This window comes from Buteo buteo, chromosome 4, assembly GCF_964188355.1.
Source record: "Buteo buteo chromosome 4, bButBut1.hap1.1, whole genome shotgun sequence".
Taxonomy (NCBI): domain Eukaryota; kingdom Metazoa; phylum Chordata; class Aves; order Accipitriformes; family Accipitridae; genus Buteo; species Buteo buteo.
In genome coordinates this window covers 69,599,920-69,614,752 of record NC_134174.1, presented here as the reverse complement: position 1 = coordinate 69,614,752, position 14,833 = coordinate 69,599,920, and the positions used below count along the sequence as shown (strand labels likewise).

Genomic DNA, 14,833 nt, shown 5'->3' with positions numbered 1-14,833 from the left:
AGGGCAGCCGTGGTCAGTTACAGCCCCTGCCGCTCCTCCAGCAGAACCTCCGGCTCCAGCCAGGACACCAGGAACCTGCGCGTGCCCCCCCACCACGAGGTGACCGCACGGGTGCCCCGGCACGCCACCACAGCCAGGGCGCATGGGTGATGGATGTGCTTGCTCCCGAGGGGTCCCTAGTTCTTTTCCTTCATACTGGAAGTGTCTCCGAAGGCCAGGAAAGCAGTTTTGCTAAGGAGTTGTCCCTTTTCCAGCCTGCCTACCGTGCCAGTTCTGGGCAGGGGTAAGAAGAGTTCTGCCATCTCGCCCACCTGCCCGCGAGACTACATGCAACCCAGCCCTACTTCTCAGGCACAGGGGGAAGGAAAACAGCTCCAGAGAAGCCATGCACAGATATCTCTTATCTTGTCACCGTATCGCCAGGCGCCAGCAGCGCCTGTTCAGCACGAGCGAACAACCGCCATCACCCAAGGCTGCTTTCGGTTTCTCTATCCCTCCACACTAGGCGCTCCTGATGGGGATGTACTGAAAGACTCAGCTCCTTCAGCCGTGGGAAGTCCAACTAAAAGCGAGCAAGTCCTACCCCTGGAGAGCGTTAGCCAGCTGCCATGCCCGCAGCCTCCGGTGCTCCCCCCGCACCCAGCCTGAAGCCGCCTTCCACGCAGGCACAGCTCCTCGTAAGAGGATTTAGCTCCAGTGCCTTTCCACCCACTGCAGAACAAGAAAGGTTTCATCTGACACACTTCACTCACTGTCCAGGAGAAGCTCACTTTTTACCACAACAAGAAACAGCAATTTCACTAGCTTTCCCTACATCCCCCAGACTTTTTCTGCACAAATTCGGATGTAGTTAATGTATCTCTTCTAGCTGCTTACTGTCACTATTGATTCTGCGTATCTAAACCCATCCGACTGAGATGAAGGTGCCTGAATTTGTGGGTTAGGGGCACGAGTGCATGTGCAGGTATTACAAGCATCAGGAAATACCGCGGGATGTGACTTCGCCCTGTTTGGAATCCCCCTTTCTGGGGCAGTTGTAGCCAAATGGACTAAGTTACCTCAATCCAACCTCTGCTTGGAACAGAGGACACCGTCCTCCGATTTATACATATGCATAATTTAAAAAAAAAACAACTAATTGTAAGTTCAGTTGCAATAAAATTGCCAAGTCTTGTTATCAAAACCACTCTAACTGCAGTCAGAATGCATTTCAACCTCCTCATGAGCACGGACACTAGGTAGCTTACTGTCTAGAAGAGCACGCTTACTAGAAGCGCATAACGGCCAGTCACTCGATAATAAGTGCTGGTGCTTGCTGCACGTGCTATCTAGGCTGCGGTCAAAAAGGGATGCCTGTAGGAAGGCAATAACTGTTCTTTCTTCACACAATTCCACAGCTATTGGAGAAGCCAAGCATGCGTTTTTAACTACATCCCACTGTTCCCAAAGGCACAGGGGAGAAGGCAGGCTGCAGGCAGGCAGGAAGCAGGCAGGCAGGCTCCTGCCCACAGCCGCTCCTGCTTCCCACGCAAGCTGCCCGCAGGCCGAGCCCCCGCACAGCCGGGCAGGCGGTTTCGGGTTCAAACCTGCGCCTGCTTCTTTGTGGCTAAAATAACGGGAGTCCGACAGCCAGGACCTGGACGGAAAGGGATCTCCTGGCTGTCTGGGCGCTCGGGCTTGCAGGCCTGCCTCCCGCTCAGCTCCCCATGTCACTCACTACATTTTAGGAGAAATAAAACAGACTCATCCCCTCTGTAATGCTAAGAACAGTTTAAAGCACAAAAGAAAGCCAAAGAGCCACCACGCAGGCTTTCCCTCTCTTTTGGGGTTCTCCCCTCTTTTTGTAGAACCCACTCTGGTTGCTCCTCTCCTGCCAGTCCCATCCCACCGCCCACACAGCCCCCTCTCTCCGGTGGGGCAGCACTGCCCGCCCGGCATCAACTGCTGCCCGGGATGTACAGGCAGAGCACGCGGTAACCCCCGCGCAGGGCAGTGAGAGACACTGCTCCATCAGCAGGGCAACAGGCGAGAGGAGGGAAAACATCTCTGCCACGTCTCTGTTTTGGACTTGTTTGGGGGCCTTTGAAGTTCAGAACCAAGCTGGCAAATTCCTGCTGCCTTTGGGACACATCTTGACTTTTACCGTCCAACCACTGGCAGACCGACTCCTGTATTCTGCTGTTAATGCGATAAGCAATATCTCTTCTTCCCTCCACATCCCAAATTTAGGGTCGCTGCAGCGGAGCAGGTGCTTTCAGCCTGCTCCCCACGCTCACCCGAAGTCACTAAGGTCCACCAGGAGCCAGGCGCTCGCCTCGCACACGACGCTTCCTTCCTGCTGACCAGCCACAACCAGAGGCCACGGCTCCCCGGCCACGCGTTGGCCAGTACACGTCACGGGCTCCCTGCTGTCATCACAGGCCAGCCAGCTCCAGGGACCGCCGCGGAGGGGATGCGGCCCCAGCAGCTGCTCTGCTGTCAAGTTCTGCCCAACACCCAAAGCGGGGGGACCTCCCGGTCCGCCGCCTGGGCCCCGGCCCCACGGGGAGAGGCTCTCCTCCCAGCGCTGCAAGAGACTCGTGGAAGCCGAGAAGATCTCCACCCAGGGCTCCCAGAGAGCCAGGCAGGATGAGCTCCCGCTCCATCACAGCCCTACAGCGAGGGTTAAAATGCAGTGCCAGGTGGCACCCACAACTTTTCCTTCCATCTTGCTACCTGAAGCAGCACTACCGTACCAATGGGCTACAAAACTGGCTCACTCAAAGATTTTAGCTTCTTTTAAAGTGACGAGGGGGAGCAGCAATCCCATCCCTCTGTAATACTGGGGGCAGGTGGGCCCATCCAAAAGCTCACCTTTCGCCAAGCCTGATCATTAGAGACAATAATTACTGGCACAGGTGGGAGGAGATGGGGGCAACTATCCCACTCATGAGATGAAACACAACAACAAAACCCCTTCTTTCTGCCCTCCCCGTTCCACTTCAAGTCAGAAAGGAGGACGCTGCTCCAGCATTCCCACTGCAGGTCCAGGCAGCCCCCAGCCGAGCCGCAGGTCTCCCGATTGATGGGACAGCAGCAGAACGAGCACCAGCCCTCAGAGATAATTCCACTGCTGAGGGGACCGTGGGACACCTGCCACCCTCCCACCCCAGCAGAGATCAGCATTACCAGTGACGGGCTCCAGAAGCACCTTAAGGCCCAGGAGGAAACACCCGTCTGGTTGTTTCTTGGATCCACGGGGGACAGAGGGAGAAAAGAGAAGAGAAGAAAATCATGGAGAATGGTTAGGGAAAAACAAAATAGGTAAAGAAGTGCACATTGTCACAGAGGAGGAGGAGGACAACTGGAATGTGAAAAGACAGAGACAGCCGGCTTTTTGAACTGACTGAAGAGATGCCTACCGCTCACTGTTTTGGCTGGAACTAGACACCAAGCAGGGTTTATAGACTCTTAATAGAGTTAGATGCCTGAATACTTTTGAAAATCTGGCTCCAATTTTCCAGGATAGCCATGTGAAACTAAATAAACCATGAAAATTAAGTTCAGAAGTCTTGCTTCATACATCTTCCAAGAAGAACTGCAGAGGTGAAGCTGGCTGTACTCCTACCCAGCACTAACCTGACAATTCCTTTATTGAGCAGACAGAAACCAAACCCCTCTTCTCAACTCCAGCAGAGCACAGAGCAGAGCTGGCCGCCTTTGGCGCGCCAGTCCTTGGGACGGCCGTACCTACCATCGGTGCGTTTAAAAACGCCCTAAAAGTTAGCGCCGTTTCAAAATAAAGCCTCCGCCGCGCGACTGTTCCCATCCTTCGGAAGAACGGGCCTCTCGCCCGCCTCGTTTCGAGCGATGCCCCTCTCCGTGCCAGAGGGGACCCCGACCTCTCCGGAGCCGCTGCGACGCGGCCCCGCAGCCGCAGAGAACGGGGGCCGCGGGGTCTGCGGCAGACCAAAGCGAGACACCGGAGGGAGGGCAGATACCCCGAGATTCCCCCCGGGAAATGATCCTCGCCGCGGCCAACCGGAGCGGCAGAGCCGTCGGGTCAGCTCTAACGGAGGGCAGGAGGCCGGCCACCGGGGAGCCGCGGGCAGGGCTGGGCCCGCCGTGCCGGCCCGGAGGAGGGGAGCTCGGGGAAGAAAGCGGGCGAAAGCCGCCGGGTGCAGCCTCCTCCCGAGGGCGACCGGGCGGCGCGGGGGCGGTCGCAGCGCCAGGTCGGCGGGTTCCCGCAGCGCCGGGGGCGGGGGGCGGTCACCCCGGTACCGGCCGGGACGCGGCGCTGCGGGGGAGCGGGAGCGGGGCCGGGGACAGGGACGCGCTCGCCCCAGGCCGTGGGCGAGGACAGCGGCCCCTCGGAGAGCCGGCGGGGGCCGTAGCGAAGCCTCGCCGCTCGCCGCGGAAGGGCCCGCCGGCGCCGGGCGGCCCAGCCTCCCACGCGGGGCTCCGGGGCCGCCCGCACCGCGCACCGGCCCTCGCCGTGGGCCCCGCCGGCGAGACGGTCCCGGTCCCGGTCCCGGTCTCGCCCTCGCCGCCCCCCCCCGCCGGTCTGGGCCCCGCTCCCGGCCGCGGGCGGCCCCGGGCCGCTTTGTTCCCGCCGTACCGGGCCGCCCCGGGCGAACAAAGGGCGAGCGCCGCCGGCGGCGGGGGCAGCGCGGGGCCTCCGACCCCGGCCGGGCCGCCGCGCCCCGGGCCAGCCCCGCTCCCCCTGGCCCGGCCCGGCCCCGGCCCCGCTCCCCCGCAGTCCCGGACCGGCGTCAGCCACCCCCCCCGCCCGTACTTCTTGGTGCAGTCGAGCAGGACGCCGGTGAAGCGGCGCTCCCCGCAGCTCAGCGTGACCACCAGCGTGTCGTTCACCATCTGCTCCACCAGCACCGGCAGCCACGCGCCCACCCGCGGCGACAGCGGCGGCGCCCCCGCCGCCGCCGCCGCCTCCTCCACCGCCGCCGCCGCCGCCTCGGCCATGCTGCTGCCGCTGCCGCCGCCGCTCCCCTCCCCCGCCGGCGGCGGCCGCTGGGGCCGGGCCGGGCCGGGCCGGGCCGCGCCGCGCGATGACCTCACGGTGCGGGCGCCCCGGCCGCCGCTGCCGTAGGTGCGTGACGTCAGGGCGCCGCCCCCGCGCCTGCGGGCGGCCCAGCGTCGTCCTTCCCCCCCCCCCCCCCCGCTCCGCCGGACGGACGGGGCCCTGCCGCGCCGCGGGGCGGGGCCGCCGCGCACGTGTGCCGGGCCGGGAGGGGCGGGGCCGGGCCGGGAGGGGCGGGGCCGGGCGCAGCGGGCCGGCCCCGCCCGCCCCCTGGCGGCCGCGGGGAGCGGGGCGGACCCTCCGCCTTTGCCGGCCGGCCGGGCCCCAGCGGCGGCTTTCGCGGCCGCCGCCGGTCTGCCCTTCGGTGGGCCGGAGTCCCGTCCCGTGTCGTCGTCCCCCGAGGCAGGGGAGAGCCCGCGCTCTGGTCGTTTGTCATCAGAACGACGCGATACCGTCTCGACGGGCTACGTCATGGCACAGGGCGGGGCGGGCTGGCGGGACACAAGGCCGCGGGGTGCAGCGCGGGGGTCGCGGCCCGCAGCCCCCGCACCGCGGAGGGACGAGCCGGCGCTGGGCAGCCCGGCGGTCCGCGGGCCGGGGTGGGGGGAAACACGCTGGCGCTGGAAACGCTTCGGCGGCGCGACTCGCGACGCCACACCACCGGCGCGAGAAAACGCCAGATTTGGGAAGGCGGCGGCGGTGGGTGACCCCACGGGGGGCACAGCGGAGGCGAGCAGAGGGGCTGAGAGCGGGGGTCCGGAGGCGGCTTCCGCCATCCCCTTTGGGAACCCCGAAGGGCTCGCCTGGCGTCTCCGTCGTTGGAGGACAGCGCGATGGCGGGCGGGAGGCACGGCGGAAGGCCAGCTGCTCTGGAAACGCCTGTACGTGAATTTTGAGGCTTGTAGAAAGTCCGAAAAACCTAAAACGTACGTGTTAAGGCACCTCTGAGGTGGATTTTTACTGCCAAAAAGGGCTAATAAATGTTTACTCACATGAACAGTAGTATGCATTATGTTCTCTGTTAATCTAAATGGCATAAGAAAACCAAAAAACCTTAGCTGAATTGGTATTATTTATTTTGGAAACTTTTTAATGTTGCAATTACAATATCTAGAGGACAGGACAAGCTGTAGTTCTGAGGCAGCCTTGACTTTCTGCAAAACCTTGAAAATACTTTGAGAGCAACATGCAAGCAGAGACGAAAGTTCTAATGTCATCAGAGATATCTGTACTGATTTTCAGAAGGAAAAGGATTTTTTTTGAAACATCCTCCAAAACACGGCGATACACTTCTACAGAAAGTCTACCTCCAAAACCTTTCAGAAATTATTAAGGCAGTTTCTACTGTCACATGCACTCTTTAAGTCCAGTGACTCTGAACATAACTTGGGCCAGATGCAGATCATTTTGGAAGATACAGAATAAATCAATGCACAATTGCCAGTATGGAAACAGTGGACACACACGTATTACAGACATTCAAAGCAAACTGTCAAAAGTGGATCAAAGTAACATCACTGTAATAGTATCCATTCAGAAAAAGCGCACCAAACCTAAAGGAGCTGCTCTGAGCTTTCCATCTGTGTGGCAGCAGAACTGGCTGAGCGAGCCTCGTTAATAACCCATATGAGATGAGGAAGCACAAAGATGTGTAATTCTGGGTGGCCAGCGGAGCCAGCGAGGTGGGCATGGAGCACAGGAAGCCCTGGGACAGGTCTGATGGCAGCCAACCACTGCCACTTTCGTCCCTACAGAGCAGTTCGGTGGCGTTACTGTTTCTTTCCAACATTTTAAGGCATGTAGGCTTTGCAGAAAGTGGAGGCAAGACCCACCTGAGGTACCTCTGCTATCCCGGGAGGATAAGTGACAGGATGATGGCAGGGGACAGCAGAGACAGTGGGGACGGAGGGAGAACACAGAAAGCGTGGGAGGGAGGAATACCTTTGCTATTTTTTAAATTCCGTACCGTGACCCCCTTCCCAGGGCTCTTGTGGTACTGGAAAACCACTGGCACTGGTTCAACTCCTGTAATGCTTTTCTGTAATAAAGCCCTCTCCAAAGTACTGCCGCTCTTTTGGGGGAGTAGAAGGTAAAAGCTCCTCATACCTCATCCTGGTAACTGCAGTCTCAGCACTGCGTAGCTCCACGTACCTCGAAGGAGCAACTCTGCTGGGATTCAGGGTCAGTTGTTATCACATCTAGTTTGCCTGTGCTCTCTGATCCCCTACTCTCCCTGCAGCCAGCATCCGAGGAGCCCCAGCAAAGGCACCGAGGTGTCAAAGGGGCAGCTCTGCTGCTCCCAAATGTCAGCAGGGCTCCCAACCAAAGTACAGACACCCTGAGAAAGGCTCCTGCCTGCTTCCTCTTGTCCAGGAGGAGGACGCAGCTGTCATGACAGTAAAATGCAAACAAGGTTATTCTACATTTGAAGACTACCTTTAAAACTAACATTATGATTTAACATTAAACACAGTGTTTGTGTTGAAAACCCAGACTGGTCTGATTTGACTAGGACATACAGTGCAAGGCCAGAGATGTGTTATTCATGAAATTAGTTAACTAAGAGTACACAGTTCCTCGTTTTAGTAAAATTACAAATGGCTGCTCCAAATCTTAGGGACAACTTTGGAATTTTTATTTTCATAGGATTTTCACAGCCTATAGAAGCGTGCTTGAGAAGAATGTGCAGAGAGGCTGAAGAAAACACTACAACACTGTGCCACAAATCTTCTAAAAGAAACACATTTTACAGTCAGTTAAAGCAGATTGATTATCATTATAGGTTTAACACTGTCAAATGCAGTCAGGAAGACTAAGTGAGAAGAGGAGGCTTTTATAATTCTCATTCTTGTGAAGTAAACATTTCACGCTTTAACAATTCCAGGCGATCAGAATTTGCTACTGGAAAAGATCTTTTGAGTTTGCATTCTTGGTGAGTCAGGTGGAAACTCTCCCAGGAAGGCTGTGAGACAATACTCCTGGAGAGGGAGTCCCCCTTTTGTTTTTGCTAGCTTGGTCTGCAGCTCTTCCACCTTGGATTTAAAACAAAACAAACAAACAAAAAATAAAGAATGGATATAGAAGTATATGTAATTAAGAACAGAAAGTAATGCTTATGTCTAATGGGCCAGATATTTACCTGCTCCTTCTGCAGCCTCCATTTGTATACACATGAAGCCGTACACAAACTATAACTAGACTACACGCTTGAATTGCCTTGTCCATCCACCATGTCCAACACCCTGTGCAAGCATAAGAATGTGCTAGGATTTACATCTCCAGTCCCATGCACATTTAAATATGTGCATGTTTTAAAATAGCTGAAAACAGCAAATACATGCATAGGTAAGTTTGTAGGAATAAAGAAGCTATCGATTATAAAAGAGCTGGAAGCATTAAAGCTCAACAGATTTTGAAAGTAATAAACAGTAACTACGTGTACCACTAAACTTATTACTAATAAATATATTTGTGAATTAGTCTCAACTCAATATTGGTATGTAAATATATTTTTTTACCAGATTAAGATTCATATTCATTCACTTAGATATTTCACAAAATTGTAATAAACTTGAAAGTTGATGGAAATTCAGTAAAGCTTTTAAAAGTCTTCATGAAAATATTCTGCTTTTTAGAAATACAACTGCAGATTTTAAAACGTTATTTTTTTCCTGCTCTGTATGTTATGAGTACTATAGAATACAATACAGTCATATTCAAAGTACCATAACCTTGGGGGTTCCAAAATACTTTAAGATTATCGTGCCAAGTTTACACACGTTTCATACGCAAAAGCTCACAGTGAAGTCCATGAGTAGATCTTTGCAGGCTTTGGCCCCTGACGGTCCATTCCACATATCTTTTTTAAAACAACTTTAAAAAAAATGAAAACAATTAAGCTAATACAATTACATCTTTCCACTGTTTAAAGCATGCACTCCATAAAACATGCTCCTTTGTGCCAGCATGACGCACCTGCTATTAATGGCATGCTGTGAAGCTGAAAGTCACTCAGAATAAGTGAATGAACTGAAGCTCCTCAAATCCCACAGTCCAATTGCCATCATAACGCGTTCCTTTTTGGGTGGCAATTACCACTTTTAAAATACTAGTAGACCATTACAGACAGAGCAGTTCCCCTGCTCTGCCAGGCTTGTAGTTTGTGCAGACATACCTGACGCTGCAGCTAACTGAAGACATTTTGCAAACCAACCACCACGCTACTGAGCTCCTGGGAATACTGTTAAGGAATGGGATCTCCTGAGTAGCACCAAGACTCTCAAATGTGTACTTGGGAAACCAAAGGGCAGATTGCTAATGGAAACCACAAAGGCCATGAAGCCCATCCTGAGCTGCAGCCACGTGCTGCCCCGTGAGAGCGGAGAGACCCTCCCAGGGCACCAGGAGCCCACGGCATAGGACACGCAGAGCCCCTACGGAGTCCACTCCTAAATGCCAGGGTGATGTTGTCATACGTGACTCTTATGCCTACCTTGAGGGACGAGTTCCATTTTGGGAGCGAGCAGCTTGCGTTGTGCTGTGCGTGACGTCGCGGAACACAAGGGATGAGGGTAATTTTAGAACAGTGTCACGATTTCCTGGCATAGGGACAGACGCTTTGCACTATGTATGACTTGTTTTCCCTGTTATGTATAGCAGGGATGCTGTGCTTTCAGCACATTAGATCGCTTTGGTTTTAAGGCCAAAAGATGCTTTGAATAAAATCAGAGTTTCTTTTTTCCAAAAGTACACGTACTGTAAAGTGGCACAAACACTGCAAAAATGAGGCTATGAAATCCATGGCCTTTACGCGATCAGTTCACAGAGCTACAGCCACATGTGCATTTCCAGTATTTCTACTCGGTGACTGCTGGGACTCCCCAGGACCTGGAAGCCCTCACGTTCAGTGAAAGATTCAAACATAGGTGACTCCCGGCAGGCACAAGTTCTCACAATTGTGTGAGAAGCAGCTGCAATGGGATGGTCTTTTGATGGACTCCTGCTCGTCTTTGGAGTAAGTAAACAGTTTTGGAGCCACTTCATATTCCTTCTGCATTATAAAAGAGTTTTATTTATTCCTACAATGTAATTCTTTACTGGGAAAAGGCTTTGCCAAATTTAGTACCACCGATACTACCTCTACATATTAATGAAAGTGATTTCTTGCTTCATTAGAATGCATGATATGTACACAATGTGCCATGGCATTCAAAGAATCACACAGAGCATTTGTACTTGCTCTGCCCTCAGGAAACATATTTCTAAGACAGTTTGCTTTTTTGAATCTGACAAAACCATCAGTTGGGCACATGACACGGAGGGAACGGCCCTGGCAGGCGGAAGAGAAAGGAGAGGAGCCGGCGGAGCAAGCGGCCCCGCTGCGGGCTGGCTGGTCCCTGGGGAGCTGCCCCGCAATCGCCACCCAGCCCTGCAGAAGCCAGTCAGTATCAGTAGCAACCTCATATCCACAGGAATCAAACATCAGCCCGGGCTCTTGAGGCAAAACTGATTGAGCTGAGTGTCTGGATTATGCACAGCAAACAAACTAAATGCAAAGCACTGTCTCATTTTATTGAAAGATATATAACTTGTGACTAGCTATGCAGTTTGGAAAACTGAAGTAATACTTTCAGTCAAGACAAAGTAATTCCTAATAATGTTGCAATATGCAAATAAATTTTACAGCTACACCAACTTTAATAACAGCTCTCAATTTTCTCTTCCTAATCGGGACACTTACTGATGTCTCAAGGTATAGATTTATGAGTCCTCTTTCCAATTATAAATGGATAATTTTGAATTTCAACTTTTTGCCATATTAACCACTTGCATTGAATGGCTTGTGCAGCACATGATAAAAATCATCATCTACGTCTACTGAGTTTTACAGTAATCTTTTGCCATCTTTTATGCTTTTCTTCGTTTTTGTCTTCTACCTTAGAATTTTGGCTTTGCTTTTGAAAGACTCAAAGCGCTACAGATGTTTAAGTCTGTTTATATATGTGCATGTTGTGTACATGTACACATACATACAGAGAGTTTTAGCATGGCAAAAATACATTGTTTAATTTTTAACAATTTTAAGTTTTAAATATTTGGTACCTCAGTTTTTTGTGAAATTAACGAAATGTCAAATTAGCAACTGTTCATCAGCACAGAGTACTGTGTTCACTGTACTTCCAGAAAAAGAGAAGATACTTACTGTCTCAATATCTTGTTTTGCTTTCTTCATTTCCACTTGGGACATTCCTTTTAATTTTTCTCCTCTTGCTTTCATCATTTGTGTGTGCTGTTTGATGCGCTGTTCCAGTTTCTTATCTCTGAGGGATCTAAGTAAACATGGTAAAACTATTATTTCAGTTGTTTTATATTCATTGACCTTTCTGTTTTCAGTTTCACATATTTTAACACATTTCTGCCAAAAACATAAATACAGACACAGGGAGCAAAACAAACAAATGCTGTGGCTTTGCCTTTGTTAATACGCACTTTATGGTGTATGCACCACGTGGTGGTCTTGCACTGCTGTATCTTACATTGGCTTTTACACTTGCAGGGATTTATTTATTTAGTTAGTTATGTAAATCAACCCCTGGCCTCGCTCAGTGCATAAGCTCGATGGTGTTCTGGGGATAGGTCTGAGTTTGGCAGTGATGCAGAGTGGTTTTGGTGAGTCCTTTGCATGGCTGCTGTAGAAGCTGGAAGACTTTCAGTGAACAAGGCAGTGGAATAAAAAGAAAAAAAAAAAGGAGAGGCGTACGGTCAGGGAAGCTGAATGAGATTGTGTAATTCAAGGCAGGAAACACCAATGGGGAGTTCAGCACAAGAAGCAGGTGAAACTAAACGAAACGCTGTAGAAGGTGGCTAACAAAACAAGAATTTGAAGGGACCCAGAGCTGTACCCAGCGCAAGCGGCTGAGCCGCCTACAGCACATGCCAACCACTTCCCAACTGTCTTGCCTGTAAATTTAAAATCATGTTGGGCAGCAGACATACAAAAAAAAGAGTACTACAGAACAGCCCTTCCCAATGCACTAGGGATATTCATCCAGGTATGAAAGTCAATACAAGAACAGGAAATATCAATGACTGCTAAATAAATGTATTTACTGTACTTTATGTGCTCATCAGACCTGTCTGGCCATAGCCGTGGTATCTGTAACCACCTCTCTTCCATATTACATGGTAGTATAATAATGTATTTTTCCTTAAAGCTGATTAAAATTTTCATTGATTTACAGACATCCATTTAGTAGTTATGTCCTGAGATTATCAACTAGAACATGCTTGTACAGTTAGTCAAGTTACAGCCCCATATAAAGGTACACTAATTTTTAGAAGTGCAAAATGGAGCAAACCGACACATTTTGTAATCAGAGGAACAAACAGAACATTTCAAGCTTTCCCCATATATGTTAAAACCAAAGAGACAACCCCCCCCCCCCCGAAACTTAATTTGAATACTTTCTAAAAATAGCATCAAACATTTTACAGGCTCTTAAGAATTTGGGACATGTTCATACTTCTCCCCTCTCCTTTTTCTTCTTCTTCCTTTTTTTTTTTTAAACCCTCAAAAAGAAGAATGATTTCAAGTATTTTCCAGCCCAGCTGACAGACTAGAACAACTGAGACAAGCATGTAAATTTATACTCCAGGACAAGCCTGTCAAGGTGAGGCCATCAATCAGTTGAGATTTGTTTAGTTCATTTTGCAAAAAGGACCAGAGATACTAAATTTCTGTTCAGCCCTCTGGCTCACACTCACTGTATTAAGATGATATAGAGATACTATAAAATAGTTGGTTTATTATTAAAATAAATTATTACTATAATAAAATAGGAATTGCTTTAACAGCATGCTTCTTGTCTTGGTATTGCATTGTACATGAAGGAGAAAATGCATATAGCTCAGGTGCAAGTCTCGAAGCGCTAGCGATTATCTATTAAATTTCTATTTCTTTCTAAAGTAAGCCTAGAATTAACTTGCTTATTTCTCTTTTAATCACTATGTTTGTTGATTAGGGTGCAAGATTTTTTTACTTCACAGGACAGCAAAAAAGAAATTAATACTTTCATACTGACAAAATTAAATGTAAGTCATCAGTAGCGTTACATAGGAAGTGTTTATAATCTTATCTTTTTAGCACTCGCCTTGTAGCTTCATCTTTTGCTTTCTGCAATCTCTCTTCTATTATTTCAGGCATATGGTCCTGTTTCTCAGCTCCCTCTTTCATGGTGTGGTAACCGATGTTATCAGTAGCATACGATGCATGTTTTGGTATCTACAGCAAAACAGAATGCTAACGCATTGTATGGAAATAATAGCTATTAAAGACTGGTTTCATACTGAAATTAAAAATGTAAAGGCCATGGTTCTTCGAAGCCATGGTTAGTGCCCAGGGACTGCTGGGGAAATGCTGAGGCTGGTGGTGGGTGGCTGAGCCTCCCAGGCAGCACCCAGGGCCAGGGTGGCTGGGGCAGGCACCAGCGAGCAGCACAGCAGGCTGTAAAACCCACTGGGGACACCCTCTTAGGGAGACGCTTTCCATGTGTTTTCCCCACTTGCCACACAGCTTCCATTTCTGTAAGGGAGCTTAACGCAGAGTCCAGTAAGTCAAAAATCAAAGCTATGAGAAGGCTTGAACACCTTTGCTTTTTCTTTTCCTTTTTTTTTTTTGTTTGTTTTTAAGTGAAATAATAATGATGCTGTGGAGGCCAATGGGAGTTGCATAATGACTATGCTCAGGAGTTCTGCTACGGCTACAACAGCTGAAGTCAGAGTCCTATAACTGAATTCTGCATTTTGTACTCTTATGTTTTTATTGCCTTCAATTAAGTGGTAAAATTCACAGATGAAATGCGGTATTTATTTCGTATTTACTTACAAGAGTCTTATTTCCCCAAGATCTGGAGGGAAAAAAACCAGACAAAGCAAATCCGTTTGAAGTATTTAAATTCAGATTAATGCTGATGCTTTACATAAACTCCTACCATAAACTGAAAAACTTAAAAATACTATTTAATGACTTCAGAACAAACCATGCAGACCAAAGTGGCTTCCACCCTCCTGTGAGGGGTCAGTAACCGTGCCAGTTACATCTTACGCTCCTCAGATCTCGTAAAACTTGCTGCACCGACGGTCTTTCAGAAACTCTCAACTTCGGTCTGCGTGGTTTGTTCTTTTTCAATAAGATCTTACTTTTTTCCAGGTAGATATGCATTTACCTTTAGTTATAGCTGAAAGAGATATTTGCTTGACCTCTTATTACCAAAGAACAGGAAAAGAACTTTCACCTGTAACTTCAGTTGCCATGTTCAGTAGCTACATGTTTAGTAGCCCAGTAGAGACAGCTATCCTAATGGCACAGTTGTACTTCATAATGATACCTGAGCTTCAGGAACATGGCTCAGTGGCATAGAACTGCAGCCTGAGTTATCAAAGAAGTTAAAAAGTAGCTTGTGGTGGTCAAGTTCATAAACTGCCATCATCCCATTTTGGGACTGTTAACCCAAAACCTTCACCAACATGGCAGCATGGCCCTTGGGGATTTACCTGAACTGATAACTAGAAACAACTGAAGATGTTTCAGCAATATGTCCTCCATTTAAGTAAAATATAAAGTCAATTTTGTGGAAAAGTATCAGTCTTAAAAACACGTTACTGAGAAAACATACTTAATGTACTGGCTATGTATAGTGGCAACACCCTGCAAGTCCAACCCTTGTCTGCAACACAAGTAACGGATCACCAGAGCCTGGGAACAGGGAGGGCAGCTGCCTGTTTTCTAATTGTTAGCCAAATCTGGGGAGAGAAAGT

The 14,833-nt window shown here is 49.8% G+C and overlaps 2 protein-coding genes across 19 annotated transcripts in view; both read right to left on the bottom strand.

The window, feature by feature from the left end:
* Positions 1 to 5,067, bottom strand: part of PWWP2B (PWWP domain containing 2B) — a 90,375-nt gene extending 85,308 nt beyond the window's left edge. For 2 of the 3 annotated variants that reach the window (XM_075026658.1, XM_075026657.1), the window contains exon 1: positions 4,775 to 5,067. In XM_075026658.1, the coding sequence (XP_074882759.1) occupies positions 4,775 to 4,959 (185 nt within the window). In that variant the 5' untranslated portion in view covers positions 4,960 to 5,067. The remainder of the gene's footprint in view (positions 1 to 4,774) is intronic. The other variant, XM_075026656.1, reaches the window with a different exon arrangement.
* A 1,015-nt stretch (positions 5,068 to 6,082) lies between these two features.
* Positions 6,083 to 14,833, bottom strand: part of LRRC27 (leucine rich repeat containing 27) — a 33,915-nt gene continuing 25,164 nt past the window's right edge. The window contains exons 1-5 of one of the 16 annotated variants that reach the window (XR_012650252.1): positions 9,192 to 9,389; positions 8,993 to 9,093; positions 8,818 to 8,890; positions 8,157 to 8,259; positions 6,083 to 8,049 (exon numbers count right to left, since the gene is read on the bottom strand). Coding sequence is in view for 1 of the 16 variants with exons in the window: in XM_075027016.1 (XP_074883117.1) it covers positions 7,906 to 8,049; positions 11,220 to 11,346; positions 13,168 to 13,298 (402 nt within the window). In the remaining 15 variants the exon portion in view is untranslated. The other 15 variants (XR_012650254.1, XR_012650258.1, XR_012650260.1 and 12 more) reach the window with 15 other exon arrangements.